General features: G+C 42.8%; 1 protein-coding gene across 1 annotated transcript; it reads right to left on the bottom strand.

The window, feature by feature from the left end:
* Positions 1-1530: 1530 nt before the first annotated feature.
* On the bottom strand, positions 1531-15352 carry LOC134019533 (rhamnose-binding lectin-like). The gene is made up of 18 exons (XM_062460494.1): positions 15221-15352; positions 13954-13983; positions 13830-13874; positions 13583-13718; positions 13398-13507; positions 13280-13324; positions 13039-13174; positions 12863-12960; positions 10538-10703; positions 3997-4037; positions 2754-2783; positions 2630-2674; positions 2383-2518; positions 2198-2307; positions 2080-2124; positions 1839-1974; positions 1643-1760; positions 1531-1557 (listed from the first exon to the last, which is right to left on the bottom strand). Exons 1-17 carry the CDS (start codon positions 15267-15269, stop codon positions 1655-1657), a joined length of 1464 nt encoding a protein of 487 aa, XP_062316478.1. The 5' UTR covers positions 15270-15352; the 3' UTR covers positions 1531-1557; positions 1643-1654.
* Between the last annotated feature and the right edge of the window lie 874 nt (positions 15353-16226).

Raw genomic sequence — 16226 nt, 5'->3', positions numbered from 1 at the left:
ACAACTATAGCCTACTAAATAGTTAAAATACAGGCATGCATATAGCCTGTCCCCTGAGCAGTTGTTAATTCAATCAAGAGCAGCTTTCAGTTGATGAACTGCAGACCTGGGTGAGAGAGCCTGTATGGATGAGTGGAACATTTTAGAAGAAACTTTTCAGTGTACCTTGTCAGTGTTAGTCAGCAATATAGCTCCTTGGCTCTCAAACCGACCCCAACCTAAAGACCAGGGGGACTGTCAGGATGCCACACTATCATGCATTGGACCAGAGGTCAAGATAGAGATCAGAAGAGAAACTCATCTATGACTAAGCAAATGAGTACAGTAGAAGATAGTTTGAATGAGAATATCTGTTGACATGTTTCCTTGTCCTTTTGTAGACCTAAAACATCCAGTATATTTACAGCTCTCAAAATAGGCTTTGAAATAATTGTATACTGTATTATTAGGTAGTAGTGCAAAGTAGCTATGCATGTTATATACTGCAGTACGACTTTTAAGTGATGTGTCCACCGTCCCCAACTACTGTAATTGATTACATGTAGCCTGTAGTGATGTGGCCTTCGTGAATGATTAGTTAATTTTAACAAATCTTTAGTATGACTCAGGAGTAACGAGTAGTCTCAGAGCGATATGTTCATTTTCTCGTGGCCGCGCATCGGGACAGTTCCTCAGTAGAGGAAATGATTCGTTCATCTACCGACTGTCTTCGGATACTTTTTCACGACCTGCATAGGCTCAGAAGAGGAAACGAAGGATTGGTTTACCTCATTTGACAGCTAGGTTTAGTATGACGTTAATGATATTCGTTCACAAGTAATAATTACAGGTTGTTATTTTAACTTGTGTAATTTCAGTTCATTGCAGTGTAATTGTTTACCGTGATAATTAAAAATGCTAGTGTGATGACAAATGACAATTTCAAATCATACAAACTGTCATTATGCTTTTTAATGTGGGAATTTCTATTTTAAAATAGGCCATCTGCCACACAAATGTGTAATCTTGGCTTGTTAAGATGCACCAAGATATGATAAATGTTTGCAGTGGAAGTATTCAGGCCAAGGATTTGGCTATCAAATATTAGTGTGCGTTTGTGAGAGAGAACGCGCATGTCTGTGTGCGTGCACGTGTCTTACATGCCAGGTATCTGGCAGTTCAGAAATAATTTGTGTGGACAGCAAAGATATTAAGGCAGGAACCATGGGAATAATTGTTTTGTATGTTCCGGCTGGAAAGGATTGAATAATAACTACATTTCATAACACTAAGAACAGGATGTGGTGATGCCTGGGAAAAGTATTTGAAACCAGGTAGGTTTTGTTTTAACTCAGAGCTTTGCTCTGGACTTTGTCTCAGTGGGTTTAGTAAATCAAGTGCTTCCTACATCAATGATCCATATTGTCCCTGATGCGTTTCTGACTGACCTGGAAACAACCACAACACACTGATACATGTAAATGGTGGAAAATGGTGGAATTTATTCAATATTGAACCAGTCTTTGGCATTGGAACAGGTTCACATCCAGGTCCACTCCTTCGACCCAACAATACTCACTGAAACAGAAAGTGCCAGTCAACAAATATTATATTATAAAAGACACACACGTCACTCATACAGAGTGATGTAAAGATCACTTACCGCAGGTGTAGGTCATGTGCAGGTATAGGTCACATACAGGTATTTGTAGGTTCCATAACAGGGATCAGAGAACACAGAGTTGGAGGCAGACAGAGAACAGCTTGTATGTCCATTGCACCTGGGAAGGAGCAAAATAAGTGTGTGAGTGTGTGTGTGAGAGAGAACACGCATGTCTGTGTGCGTGCACGTGTCTTACATGCCAGCCACCGACAGCAAGGTTGTGGGGTTGAGGCAGTTGGTGTTGCTAATCTGGCTTGGTGGACGACCAGTGACGCAGGTCACCCTGTCTGTGCGTCCATAGTTAGCACTGACAACGTTGATATGAGAACTCCCTGGAAACAGGAAGTTATTACCTCTGCTTTCTTACCATCAAAGTGTATGCCGTGTGGAACTATTAACAGCATAGTAGGGCAACAGCATTCAGTGTTACAACATACCACAGTTTAGGGTAGCCTGCTGACCTTCACAGATCACTGTCGTCTCTGAAACAGTAATAGTACAAATATGTCAGTGTCAACGCTATACACACACACAATCAAACACACAAATACCAACTTGGGGGAATGCAGTTGTAGATCACATGCAGGTATTTGTAGGTTCCATAACAGGGATCAGAGAACACAGAGTTGGAGGCATCCAGAGAACAGCTTGTATGCCCATTGCACCTGGGAAGGTGGAAGGAGCAAAATGAGTGTGAGAAAAAGCAAACACGCATGTCTGTGTGCGTGCACGTGTCTTACATGCTAGTCACCAACGGGAAGGTTGTGGGGTTGAGGCAGTTGGTGTTGCGAATCTGATGTCGTGGACGACCAGAGATGCAGGTCACACGGTCGGTGCGTCCATAGTTAGCACTGACCACGTTGATCACAGAACTCCCTGGAAACAGGAAAAAGTTAAGCCCCATTCTCTTACCATTAATGTAACTTCAATGCTGTGGGAAACAGTATAGCAAGGCAACTGTACAACTGTAACAGTGTAGCAACGTACCACAGTTCAGGGTGGCCTGCTGACCTTCACAGATGTCTGTAGTCACTGAAACAGTACAAATTATAATTGTCAATCGTTTACAAAAAGCAGATCCTCCCTTGGACAATCAGGCTCTGAGTTTTACCTGCTCCTGTAGACATACAACATGCCAGCACTGAAAAAGACAGAAAGATCACAATCACAATCTGGCAGTTGGTCAAATATGGACCGTAAACATTCCTAGAGCATCATATACAGTTGTACCCAGAGCATCATATACAGTTGGACCCAGAGCATCATATACAGTTGGACCCAGAGCATCATATACAGTTGGACCCAGAGCATCATATACAGTTGGACCCAGAGCATCATATACAGTTGGACCCAGAGCATCATATACAGTTGGACCCAGAGCATCATATACAGTTGGACCCAGAGCATCATATACAGTTGGACCCAGAGCATCATATACAGTTGGACCCAGAGCATCATATACAGTTGGACCCAGAGCATCATATACAGTTGGACCCAGAGCATCATATACAGTTGGACCCAGAGCATCATATACAGTTGGACCCAGAGCATCATATACAGTTGGACCCAGAGCATCATATACAGTTGGACCCAGATGCATTTGCAACATCTACAACGCCTTCTGGATATTTGTGGAAAGACAAGAAACTCACCCCCACCCCTTTACATTTCATAAACGGAAACCAACAATTCATTGAAGTAATGCAAGGCTGAGTGTCACCCTGCCCCCACCTCTCAGGCTAAAATCTGGAGTTGCTGGATGGAGTCTACTTGATGGTCTCACCTCATTTTGTAACTTACTGTTGCATGTTGTTAAGGGTCAAGATGTGGTCTGGTTGTTCTAATTATTATAGTTTGGTATAAAAGGGAATTATGAAGCATTGTTCTGTGGATTCTTAATCTCCTAAGCACTTTCAGCTCTGGCTTGTCCTACTCCTTCCTCACCTCTTGTTCTCTGATTAACAATAATCATAGTGGAGTAGGTAAAAACCTTCATTTTGTAACATGTTTGCTTTGTAATCAATTCCATTATCCATTTCACCTTACTTTGACCATTCTGGCTCCAATTTAACCCATAGTCAAATAACTAAAAATACACACCTTTCACTAAAGTAACCCAGAACAAATGACTTCGGAAATAGTTTCACGATGTCTCTGGAACTGTGATCATTCCATAACATTCAAGTTTACATTTTTAAAAGGAGGGAGCGATAGGAGTTACCTTACAGTGAATCCAGTCACAAACCATAATCTAATTCTACAACTTCAAACCCAGACAAACTTGAATGATAATGTAAATATAAAAGTAGTCCTCCTGCTCACCAAGGAGCAGCCCAGAGAGACCAGGTACTTACAGATCAAAGCACCCAGCGTAAGACGAGGACTCATGGTCTTTCTAGACATTATACAAAAACAACCTCACCTCAGACAACTTGTATTAATAGAGGCAAAAATTCAGACTCGTGGACAAACAGCAGCTGCGTGTGTTGGATATGTAGACGTGTAACTAGTCAATTGTATTTATAGAGGGGCAGGTGGTGATTGATTGAGTTCAACCCTAATCCAAAACACCAGATTCTAATAATTACCTTGCTGACAAGCTGAATCATATTTGTTCCAATTGTGGTTCCAAATCTGCAGGAAGAGGGTTGACCAGCGCAACAGTTGAATGAAGCAGGATAATTAAGGATGTGGTGATGCTTGGGACAAGTATTTGAAATGTTGTGTTTATGTTAACTCAGAGCTTTGCTCTGGACTTGTTTGGTCTCAGTGGGTTTAGTAAATCAAGTGCTTCCTGTATCACTGATCATCCTGACTCTGGTGTGTTTGACTGACTAACCAGGAACTAACCAGGAATACATGGAGGAATGTATTCAATGTTTTGTTGTTTGAATGATTGATTGTGTGACTGTCACACTTCCAGCCCGGCTCCAAAGGTCCAGGTCACCAGAGGAGTTACCCCTCACACACCTGCACTACATTCCCCTAATGAGCTGTTTCACTCCCTCATCTGTTGTAGCCAGACCCCCACCCCTCGCTCCTCGGCTTGAGGCAACGGCCCCGGTGGATGTTGATGGTATTGTATTTCCGATTATGTACCTGACTCGTCTGGTCGATTTTATTCTTTATTACAGTTTTTCACGATTGCTAAAACACATTTCTTGAAACGGTCCACCATTTTCTCAAAACTGTAAACACAAAACCAAATATAGCTGCAAGCAGCGATGCGGGTTCCTCCGCAAAATGGCAAAATATTATAAAAATGTACATTGTAGAAGAGGGAGAGTTGGACAACAAGAGAGCAAAGGTACTTCATGTAGTTGGCCAACAACAAAAGGCTTAATGGGGATTTGAACTCATAAGGCATAAGCAGTAGCGGAGATAGCGTGGGTGCATGGGTGCGGCCGCCCCAGGGCCCCGTGCCAGTCAGGGGGCCTCCAAACGCCGCCGATCTTGCGTCACCTTACGAGAAAGGGGCCCTCCCTTAGTGACACAATGCAGATAATTAGCTGAAAGAAGCTAACTGCGGCTTCTGATCTCGTGCTACCACATTCCGTTAATCCAGCTATTTTTATCAAACGTAAGTTACGTAACAGTCACTTAACTCATGGCTATGGTAAACCAGCACAACAATAACAATTGCCAGGCAACAAAACGCTACATTCCGTGCCGAACGAAGTCTCAGCCGTCTATGTCTCATTAAGACATAGCCTACTTGCGTTCGTGCATGGATGAGGCCAGACTGTCAAATCTCACCTTTCTGTGTGTGGAGCGGGACATACATATTGACAAGGACAAAGTGGTTGGCAAATTTTCCACCGTGAAGGAGGAGGATGAAGATTTAATAAGGGATATGTGTATAGTTTTGTTAGATTCATTTGTTCTGGAGGATCGTTAAGCAGACAACAAAATTGTAAGAAATACTGTGGCACTGATTGAGCGAACTTAGCCTGTTCAGCACCATCGCTGTCGATCAGCTGTTGCTGTCCGTGGTGTTGAAAATATTTTATTTGACTGGCAAACTGTTTTCTTTGTTCGTCAATACAAACTTGTCAACAAATGTGGCTTTTCTTTGTGTCTTATTTGACATATAGGCTTACTTGGCTGAACATGTGACACATTATAACATATGCATTCATCAGATATTTTACCGTTTTTTTTACGTTTTTAATTTTAAAATGACTTGGTAGCAGAGGGCCCCATGATGAAGCTCCGCCCCCACTGCACTGAGTCTTGCTCCGCCCCTGGGCATAAGGTTACAAGTCAGTCTCTTTATCCTCTCTGCTACACACCAACTGTTGAGATTTTATGAATAGCTTTGGTCAGCTTTGGGACAAAGGTGAAGAAACGGTTGACATTTTAAGGTAAAATTGCATGAAATTGCGCATTGTACATCAGAATGATGTCACCTTGAAGCCAATAAGGTTTGAAAAACCATCAGTCAAAATTATATTTTATTTATTGACACAAAGATATTGAGGCAATGTGGACATTTACATAAATACACCCCTTTCAGACATTTTGTATTGCATTTCTCATTCCATTTCACCCTATATAAAGACACATCTGCCCGCACACTATCCCCATCCATGCTGTTTCTCTCTCTCCCAGCGCAGGTCACGCCAAAGCAGAAATGCTGCAGCAGCCGCATGAGGTTTAGGTGTAGTCCAATCGTTGCCTCCCACAATCCAAACACATTAACCGCAACAATGTCTTCACATTTTCTCACAGATGGCTTGATATATTGACTCTCTTCTTGAGTAGATCTCTTTCCAGAATCTCAGTCAAACCAGAATAACTTCATAAACAACTGGCTAGGGTACGGCCCACGTCCAGCCCCTTGCGAGTGAAACCTTTGATAGTAGACTCTCTGTTCGGATTAAACTACACGCACACTCAGGGTGACCAACAAGATTATATTAACTAACAAACAATAACATTACAAACATCTAACTGAACGAACACAACAACTGAAATCCCTCGCATGGCCGTTGTAACCGAACTATTTTCCTCAAGTCTTTGCGTTTTTTGACATGCCACACTGCATGCTGGGTACTCAAGAGCACTGATTATCTAGCTGTGCACCGACTGCGTGGTATGACGAGATGCTAGTGACGTGCTAAGGTTTCTGAGTCTCCTGCATTAACAAGTTCTGATTCGATTGGCAAGCTATTTTTACTAATGTTTTAGTAAATCATTTAGTAAATGTTTTAGTTCATCTTGAACTAAGTCTTGTTTTTATGATCAAAAACACGTGGTCATGGGTTTAGAAATGATTATCAGACTAGCCTTTTTATTTCATGTGTAGCCTCGCCAAGTTCAACCCACACAGGACATGTTATATAGGATCCTTATTCTGAAGCTGCTTCTGGCAATTAAACAAAGTACAATGACTTATAATGGCTCTGCTCTCTAAACTATCCTTCCCAACCATTCTGTAAATACAGAGAAAGCTACCTCAATTGCAAAATGTTATGGTTCACCATAACCATGAAAGTTAGTGAAATGAGTGAAAAACAGAGAGCCAAATGCACAGCACTAACTTTCTAGACCTGCATCAAAACAAACATGTGTCATTAGATGCAGTATAATATAATACATTTCAGACTAAAACCAAACAACCTCTCTCACATTACGCTGCAGTACCGTCTAATGTGTCATTCGTCTCACTTTGCACTAAGATGAAGGTTACCTAGCTCAAAGAAATAGCACCATCCAGTGGTATGTATAGAACGGTACTATCTGGAACAGAGAGAAGATGCCACAAGACTATGTATTTTGTATTCTCTACAGCTGTACAGTGATACTAACTCTATATTTCGGTATGTGTGTACAGTGTGTGTGTTCACATAGGCCCTTTCTGAAAAGAGACAACGGTCTCAAATATGGAATTACTCAAAGAAAACCTCGGGCCTTGATGTAGTTGGGTCATGTGAATGAAAAGGGCATCCTTGTTTGGCAGTCAGGTTTCCATCTTGTCATCATCATGGGATAGTAAGTCATGAAGAAATATTTTCCATCAGATTATGGTTGACAAAATGAACTACATTTAGTCATTTAGCAGACACTCTTATCCAGAGCAACTTACAGTAAGTACGGGGACATTCCCCCGAGGCAAGTAGGGTGAAGTGCCTTGTCCAAGGACACAACGTCATTTTGCCAAGACAGGGAATCGAACTGGCAACCTTCTGATTAATAGCCCGATTCCCTAACCGCTCAGCCATCTGACTCACTGACTCTGAACTGATTAAGGTGGTGGCCAATTTGACACCAATCTGCTTCATCTATCAAATTTTCAAGCTTTAGCAGACACTCACACACACACCATAGTGAAAGCATGGGACTGGGGTGTTTGTTTTTTTGAGAATTGGTGGTCTAGCCATAATCCATTTGATTAACTGAGCCCACAAACCTTGGCTGTAAACAAAGAGCTCATTCACACAGCAAGATCCTGCTTAGGAATCTTTTTATGACAAACATTCCTGTGCGTTCATCCTTATCTTCGAAGGCTGATTCTAGGATGACTGGATTGGATACCCCCCCCCCCCCCCCTTTAGCTGGTCTTTGTTTATACAGACATACATTTTCCTTCATTGAGGAACATGCAAAGGCGGGCGGCTAATAGCCTTTCGTGCCTTTGCTGAGTGAGTGAAGTAACATGTCAGCAAGTCGGTCTGTTTTGGCTGGATGGAGTGCAGCTCAGAGCAGAGAGACGGAGGAGGGGGGATGACAGCCAGTATCTGCAACGAGGAGCTGTGCAAACATACAAAGTGTGCTGCCTGGGATGTGCAGTGTGTCTGGGCAGGGATGGCATTATTAGGGTGCGTCAATGCAGGGAAGGGCACAGCACTCATCCTGTCTCATGCTCACGAACTTTGAGCTGTGGGAAGCTCAACCTTTCCAAATGAGTAATCAGCCAGGCTGTAGTAAAGCCCATTAGGAAGTCCAACCAAGTGTCCAAAGAAACAAATTGGAGGATATCAACAACCTTCCTCTGCAAGTTTCTCACAATGAGCCCAGAACTAATCCCTGATAGTTTCTGGGATGATCCTTGTTGCTCCAGACCCTTCACACGACAGTGTTTGGCATTCATATGCAAACATGGGGAGATTGTCTAGAACTGATTGTGCACGTTGCACATACACATGCAAGGCGTTTTATGGGACATGGAGGAGAGGCAGGGCGGGGTTGGAAGGGATGGCTGATGGGATTGATCTCTGGAACAAATCAGGTCTTGGCTCTAAGAGGCTGAGAACCGAAGAGAGAAACACAACCCAATTATTATTTCATCTTTAGAAGCCATGTTAGCACACACTAAAACTTTTGCCCAGTGTTTCTGGGCAGAATGCTAACCTTGTAGTGTGGTGACTGAAGCTGCAAAGGAAGGGAGGGTGATGTTGACAAGGTAGTGTGTATGGCTGCATGTGCGAGTTTGTCTCCATGTCTTCATGTTCCTAAGTCTCCCTCCCTCGTCACTCTGTCCTCCAGCATAGCCGTGCGTCCATCCAGCCAGCTCAGAGGCATCTGGTACTGTACACAGGAGGAGAGGAGGCTGCCGCAAAGACAGCTGGAGCTCATCGAAGGGCAGCCATGGGCGGAAGCAGCGAGGACACCAGACTCTGCACAGGGACCCAGACATGGTGAGCTTACAATTTTAGCCCTCATCACTGATCCTGTAATCTTGTTCCCAGGCTTTCTCAACTCACAAGAATTTAGCCTGGTGAAGACCTCTCGCATCCCGGGTCGTGGGTGGAGTGATCCTGGGTCGTGGGTGGAGGGACATCCAGGTAAGTTGCTTTGTGAAGTGCTGTCTAATCTGCTGAATGCTGCTGAATCTGAGAAGTCAGTTGTTGTAAACAGCAAAACAGCACAAACAAACTATAAGGACAAACGTACATTTAGTTCTTGTTACACTGGAATGTTATATACGTGAAATATATGCAGTTGAATTTACTGTCCAGACCCAGAGGAAGTGAGTTCTCAGCCTCTCTACTGATCCAGGGTCATTTCAGTGTTTCCCTAAGGTGTGCCTGGATTAAAAAGCAGGTTCTCACAGCATATCTGTAGATGTATGTCCAGGCATGTCATTTGCAGAAACTGGTCTTTGTGGTTAGAATATGTAGGTTTGCGAGTACAAAAGAGAATACACACAGCACATACAGCAATGAAAAGCTTTCAAAGCAATTGTAGGAGATTGACAAATTCAAGGTAATACAAGATGAAGGGAGATTGTCTTTTTAAATTCATGTTTATGAGTTCATTCATGTTCATGAGTACAGTAGTAGTAGGGTAGTAGATGGGTAGTAGATGAGTAGTAGATTACAAAGTATAGCTGGCTATCTTGGTAAGAGCTTGCAACATGCAACAATGTATACAGTACATATTTGTTGATATTTGTCTCTCTTAAGAGAAGAGAGTTTGGTAAAGATCTGTGAAGATTTGAGGATGGCTGACTTTGCTTAAGTTTTCAGGCATTATTCACCAGACCAGATGAAACAAGTTCATATCTAAAGGAAGTCCCAGCACATAACTTATATGGATATTTTGATCCAATAAATGTGTTGCTTTTCATTCAGAATTATTGCCTCAAGGAACCTTGGCGCTTGCCAAAATGAACCAAGTGTTCACAGCTTCGGCGAAGAGTACTCTGTTAAGATGGACCAACTGGCTACTGGCTGGTGGACCCAAATGCACAACTCCACACAAGGAACCGTTGACAGTTTGATTGGAAAAAAAGGACAAGGGGAACGAAGGAGATCTGGGGGGAGGGGGCAGGCGGGTGGGGGGGGGGGGCAGGCAGGCAGGCAGGCAGACGAACAGGCAAAGGAGGATATGGCACGGTCTGTAACAGGCAGAGACAAAAGCACGATTACCTAGTGTTCTGAGATAACGTACCTTAAGTTAGGAGCCAACACTAACACGTCTACTAGAAGCGTTGAACTGGCGATGAGTGACCGGGGTTGAAATACTGTGGTGCTGATGAGGGTATGAGATGCAGTGGTTTCAATTTCACAGGACGGATTAAGTATGTGGCAGGAGACCCTGAGCCTGGAGCCAACACCTATGAAAACAAGAACAAAACAGAACAAACAGAAAACCTGGCCGGGATCAGGCCGGGAACATAACATATTCTGTCACAGTGCAAATTGAAATCGCTAGATGTTGCTGAAATCAACCCTGAAGGTTTGGACATGTCATGGTGTCATTTTGGTTTATTTACAGCATTCGGTTATGTGTTTGTCTGTACCCTTGTTATCCTCTGCTTCACAAAGTCGCTTTTTAGTTTCAGAGCAGTGTTCTATTGCTTTGATGTCCTTCTTTGACTTCTATCTGGGTGTTGTCAGAACTGCACCTAGAAGGATGGAGCTAGTGGAGGGACAGTAGGAAGAGGACCAGGAAGGAAATCACTACAAGTTGGCGATATCAGGTAAACCATTTCATCATCAGGAGAGAGGGAGATTTCTTCCGACTGCAGACCAAACTTCCAACGAGGGCAGGACCAGAACAGCTTTTTAGCACGGAGCCCCTGGCTTTTACATGGAGCGAGGAAACACCCTGACAACTATAGCCTACTAAATAGTTAAAATACAGGCATGCATATAGCCTGTCCCCTGAGCAGTTGTTAATTCAATCAAGAGCAGCTTTCAGTTGATGAACTGCAGACCTGGGTGAGAGAGCCTGTATGGATGAGTGGAACATTTTAGAAGAAACTTTTCAGTGTACCTTGTCAGTGTTAGTCAGCAATATAGCTCCTTGGCTCTCAAACCGACCCCAACCTAAAGACCAGGGGGACTGTCAGGATGCCACACTATCATGCATTGGACCAGAGGTCAAGATAGAGATCAGAAGAGAAACTCATCTATGACTAAGCAAATGAGTACAGTAGAAGATAGTTTGAATGAGAATATCTGTTGACATGTTTCCTTGTCCTTTTGTAGACCTAAAACATCCAGTATATTTACAGCTCTCAAAATAGGCTTTGAAATAATTGTATACTGTATTATTAGGTAGTAGTGCAAAGTAGCTATGCATGTTATATACTGCAGTACGACTTTTAAGTGATGTGTCCACCGTCCCCAACTACTGTAATTGATTACATGTAGCCTGTAGTGATGTGGCCTTCGTGAATGATTAGTTAATTTTAACAAATCTTTAGTATGACTCAGGAGTAACGAGTAGTCTCAGAGCGATATGTTCATTTTCTCGTGGCCGCGCATCGGGACAGTTCCTCAGTAGAGGAAATGATTCGTTCATCTACCGACTGTCTTCGGATACTTTTTCACGACCTGCATAGGCTCAGAAGAGGAAACGAAGGATTGGTTTACCTCATTTGACAGCTAGGTTTAGTATGACGTTAATGATATTCGTTCACAAGTAATAATTACAGGTTGTTATTTTAACTTGTGTAATTTCAGTTCATTGCAGTGTAATTGTTTACCGTGATAATTAAAAATGCTAGTGTGATGACAAATGACAATTTCAAATCATACAAACTGTCATTATGCTTTTTAATGTGGGAATTTCTATTTTAAAATAGGCCATCTGCCACACAAATGTGTAATCTTGGCTTGTTAAGATGCACCAAGATATGATAAATGTTTGCAGTGGAAGTATTCAGGCCAAGGATTTGGCTATCAAATATTAGTGTGCGTTTGTGAGAGAGAACGCGCATGTCTGTGTGCGTGCACGTGTCTTACATGCCAGGTATCTGGCAGTTCAGAAATAATTTGTGTGGACAGCAAAGATATTAAGGCAGGAACCATGGGAATAATTGTTTTGTATGTTCCGGCTGGAAAGGATTGAATAATAACTACATTTCATAACACTAAGAACAGGATGTGGTGATGCCTGGGAAAAGTATTTGAAACCAGGTAGGTTTTGTTTTAACTCAGAGCTTTGCTCTGGACTTTGTCTCAGTGGGTTTAGTAAATCAAGTGCTTCCTACATCAATGATCCATATTGTCCCTGATGCGTTTCTGACTGACCTGGAAACAACCACAACACACTGATACATGTAAATGGTGGAAAATGGTGGAATTTATTCAATATTGAACCAGTCTTTGGCATTGGAACAGGTTCACATCCAGGTCCACTCCTTCGACCCAACAATACTCACTGAAACAGAAAGTGCCAGTCAACAAATATTATATTATAAAAGACACACACGTCACTCATACAGAGTGATGTAAAGATCACTTACCGCAGGTGTAGGTCATGTGCAGGTATAGGTCACATACAGGTATTTGTAGGTTCCATAACAGGGATCAGAGAACACAGAGTTGGAGGCAGACAGAGAACAGCTTGTATGTCCATTGCACCTGGGAAGGAGCAAAATAAGTGTGTGAGTGTGTGTGTGAGAGAGAACACGCATGTCTGTGTGCGTGCACGTGTCTTACATGCCAGCCACCGACAGCAAGGTTGTGGGGTTGAGGCAGTTGGTGTTGCTAATCTGGCTTGGTGGACGACCAGTGACGCAGGTCACCCTGTCTGTGCGTCCATAGTTAGCACTGACAACGTTGATATGAGAACTCCCTGGAAACAGGAAGTTATTACCTCTGCTTTCTTACCATCAAAGTGTATGCCGTGTGGAACTATTAACAGCATAGTAGGGCAACAGCATTCAGTGTTACAACATACCACAGTTTAGGGTAGCCTGCTGACCTTCACAGATCACTGTCGTCTCTGAAACAGTAATAGTACAAATATGTCAGTGTCAACGCTATACACACACACAATCAAACACACAAATACCAACTTGGGGGAATGCAGTTGTAGATCACATGCAGGTATTTGTAGGTTCCATAACAGGGATCAGAGAACACAGAGTTGGAGGCATCCAGAGAACAGCTTGTATGCCCATTGCACCTGGGAAGGTGGAAGGAGCAAAATGAGTGTGAGAAAAAGCAAACACGCATGTCTGTGTGCGTGCACGTGTCTTACATGCTAGTCACCAACGGGAAGGTTGTGGGGTTGAGGCAGTTGGTGTTGCGAATCTGATGTCGTGGACGACCAGAGATGCAGGTCACACGGTCGGTGCGTCCATAGTTAGCACTGACCACGTTGATCACAGAACTCCCTGGAAACAGGAAAAAGTTAAGCCCCATTCTCTTACCATTAATGTAACTTCAATGCTGTGGGAAACAGTATAGCAAGGCAACTGTACAACTGTAACAGTGTAGCAACGTACCACAGTTCAGGGTGGCCTGCTGACCTTCACAGATGTCTGTAGTCACTGAAACAGTACAAATTATAATTGTCAATCGTTTACAAAAAGCAGATCCTCCCTTGGACAATCAGGCTCTGAGTTTTACCTGCTCCTGTAGACATACAACATGCCAGCACTGAAAAAGACAGAAAGATCACAATCACAATCTGGCAGTTGGTCAAATATGGACCGTAAACATTCCTAGAGCATCATATACAGTTGTACCCAGAGCATCATATACAGTTGGACCCAGAGCATCATATACAGTTGGACCCAGAGCATCATATACAGTTGGACCCAGAGCATCATATACAGTTGGACCCAGAGCATCATATACAGTTGGACCCAGAGCATCATATACAGTTGGACCCAGAGCATCATATACAGTTGGACCCAGAGCATCATATACAGTTGTACCCAGAGCATCATATACAGTTGGACCCAGAGCATCATATACAGTTGGACCCAGAGCATCATATACAGTTGGACCCAGAGCATCATATACAGTTGGACCCAGAGCATCATATACAGTTGGACCCAGAGCATCATATACAGTTGGACCCAGAGCATCATATACAGTTGGACCCAGAGCATCATATACAGTTGGACCCAGATGCATTTGCAACATCTACAACGCCTTCTGGATATTTGTGGAAAGACAAGAAACTCACCCCCACCCCTTTACATTTCATAAACGGAAACCAACAATTCATTGAAGTAATGCAAGGCTGAGTGTCACCCTGCCCCCACCTCTCAGGCTAAAATCTGGAGTTGCTGGATGGAGTCTACTTGATGGTCTCACCTCATTTTGTAACTTACTGTTGCATGTTGTTAAGGGTCAAGATGTGGTCTGGTTGTTCTAATTATTATAGTTTGGTATAAAAGGGAATTATGAAGCATTGTTCTGTGGATTCTTAATCTCCTAAGCACTTTCAGCTCTGGCTTGTCCTACTCCTTCCTCACCTCTTGTTCTCTGATTAACAATAATCATAGTGGAGTAGGTAAAAACCTTCATTTTGTAACATGTTTGCTTTGTAATCAATTCCATTATCCATTTCACCTTACTTTGACCATTCTGGCTCCAATTTAACCCATAGTCAAATAACTAAAAATACACACCTTTCACTAAAGTAACCCAGAACAAATGACTTCGGAAATAGTTTCACGATGTCTCTGGAACTGTGATCATTCCATAACATTCAAGTTTACATTTTTAAAAGGAGGGAGCGATAGGAGTTACCTTACAGTGAATCCAGTCACAAACCATAATCTAATTCTACAACTTCAAACCCAGACAAACTTGAATGATAATGTAAATATAAAAGTAGTCCTCCTGCTCACCAAGGAGCAGCCCAGAGAGACCAGGTACTTACAGATCAAAGCACCCAGCGTAAGACGAGGACTCATGGTCTTTCTAGACATTATACAAAAACAACCTCACCTCAGACAACTTGTATTAATAGAGGCAAAAATTCAGACTCGTGGACAAACAGCAGCTGCGTGTGTTGGATATGTAGACGTGTAACTAGTCAATTGTATTTATAGAGGGGCAGGTGGTGATTGATTGAGTTCAACCCTAATCCAAAACACCAGATTCTAATAATTACCTTGCTGACAAGCTGAATCATATTTGTTCCAATTGTGGTTCCAAATCTGCAGGAAGAGGGTTGACCAGCCCAACAGTTGAATGAAGCAGGATAATTAAGGATGTGGTGATGCTTGGGACAAGTATTTGAAATGTTGTGTTTATGTTAACTCAGAGCTTTGCTCTGGACTTGTTTGGTCTCAGTGGGTTTAGTAAATCAAGTGCTTCCTGTATCACTGATCATCCTGACTCTGGTGTGTTTGACTGACTAACCAGGAACTAACCAGGAATACATGGAGGAATGTATTCAATGTTTTGTTGTTTGAATGATTGATTGTGTGACTGTCACACTTCCAGCCCGGCTCCAAAGGTCCAGGTCACCAGAGGAGTTACCCCTCACACACCTGCACTACATTCCCCTAATGAGCTGTTTCACTCCCTCATCTGTTGTAGCCAGACCCCCACCCCTCGCTCCTCGGCTTGAGGCAACGGCCCCGGTGGATGTTGATGGTATTGTATTTCCGATTATGTACCTGACTCGTCTGGTCGATTTTATTCTTTATTACAGTTTTTCACGATTGCTAAAACACATTTCTTGAAACGGTCCACCATTTTCTCAAAACTGTAAACACAAAACCAAATATAGCTGCAAGCAGCGATGCGGGTTCCTCCGCAAAATGGCAAAATATTATAAAAATGTACATTGTAGAAGAGGGAGAGTTGGACAACAAGAGAGCAAAGGTACTTCATGTAGTTGGCCAACAACAAAAGGCTGAATGGGGATTTGAACTCAT

This window comes from Osmerus eperlanus, chromosome 4 (assembly GCF_963692335.1).
Source record: "Osmerus eperlanus chromosome 4, fOsmEpe2.1, whole genome shotgun sequence".
NCBI lineage: Eukaryota > Metazoa > Chordata > Actinopteri > Osmeriformes > Osmeridae > Osmerus > Osmerus eperlanus.
This window is presented reverse-complemented; position numbering and strand designations above follow the sequence as displayed.

Bases quoted from the DNA above. Each gene is read 5' to 3' on its own strand.
- LOC134019533 (XM_062460494.1), bottom strand. From the start codon at position 15,269: ATGTCTAGAAAGACCATGAGTCCTCGTCTTACGCTGGGTGCTTTGATC. The intron at 13,325-13,397 runs GTTGGTATTTGT...TTACTGTTTCAG, and splicing joins CTACAACTGCATTCCCCCAA to AGACGACAGTGATCTGTGAA. The intron at 2,308-2,382 runs GTAAGACACGTG...CCACCTTCCCAG, and splicing joins TTCCCGTTGGTGACTAGCAT to GTGCAATGGGCATACAAGCT.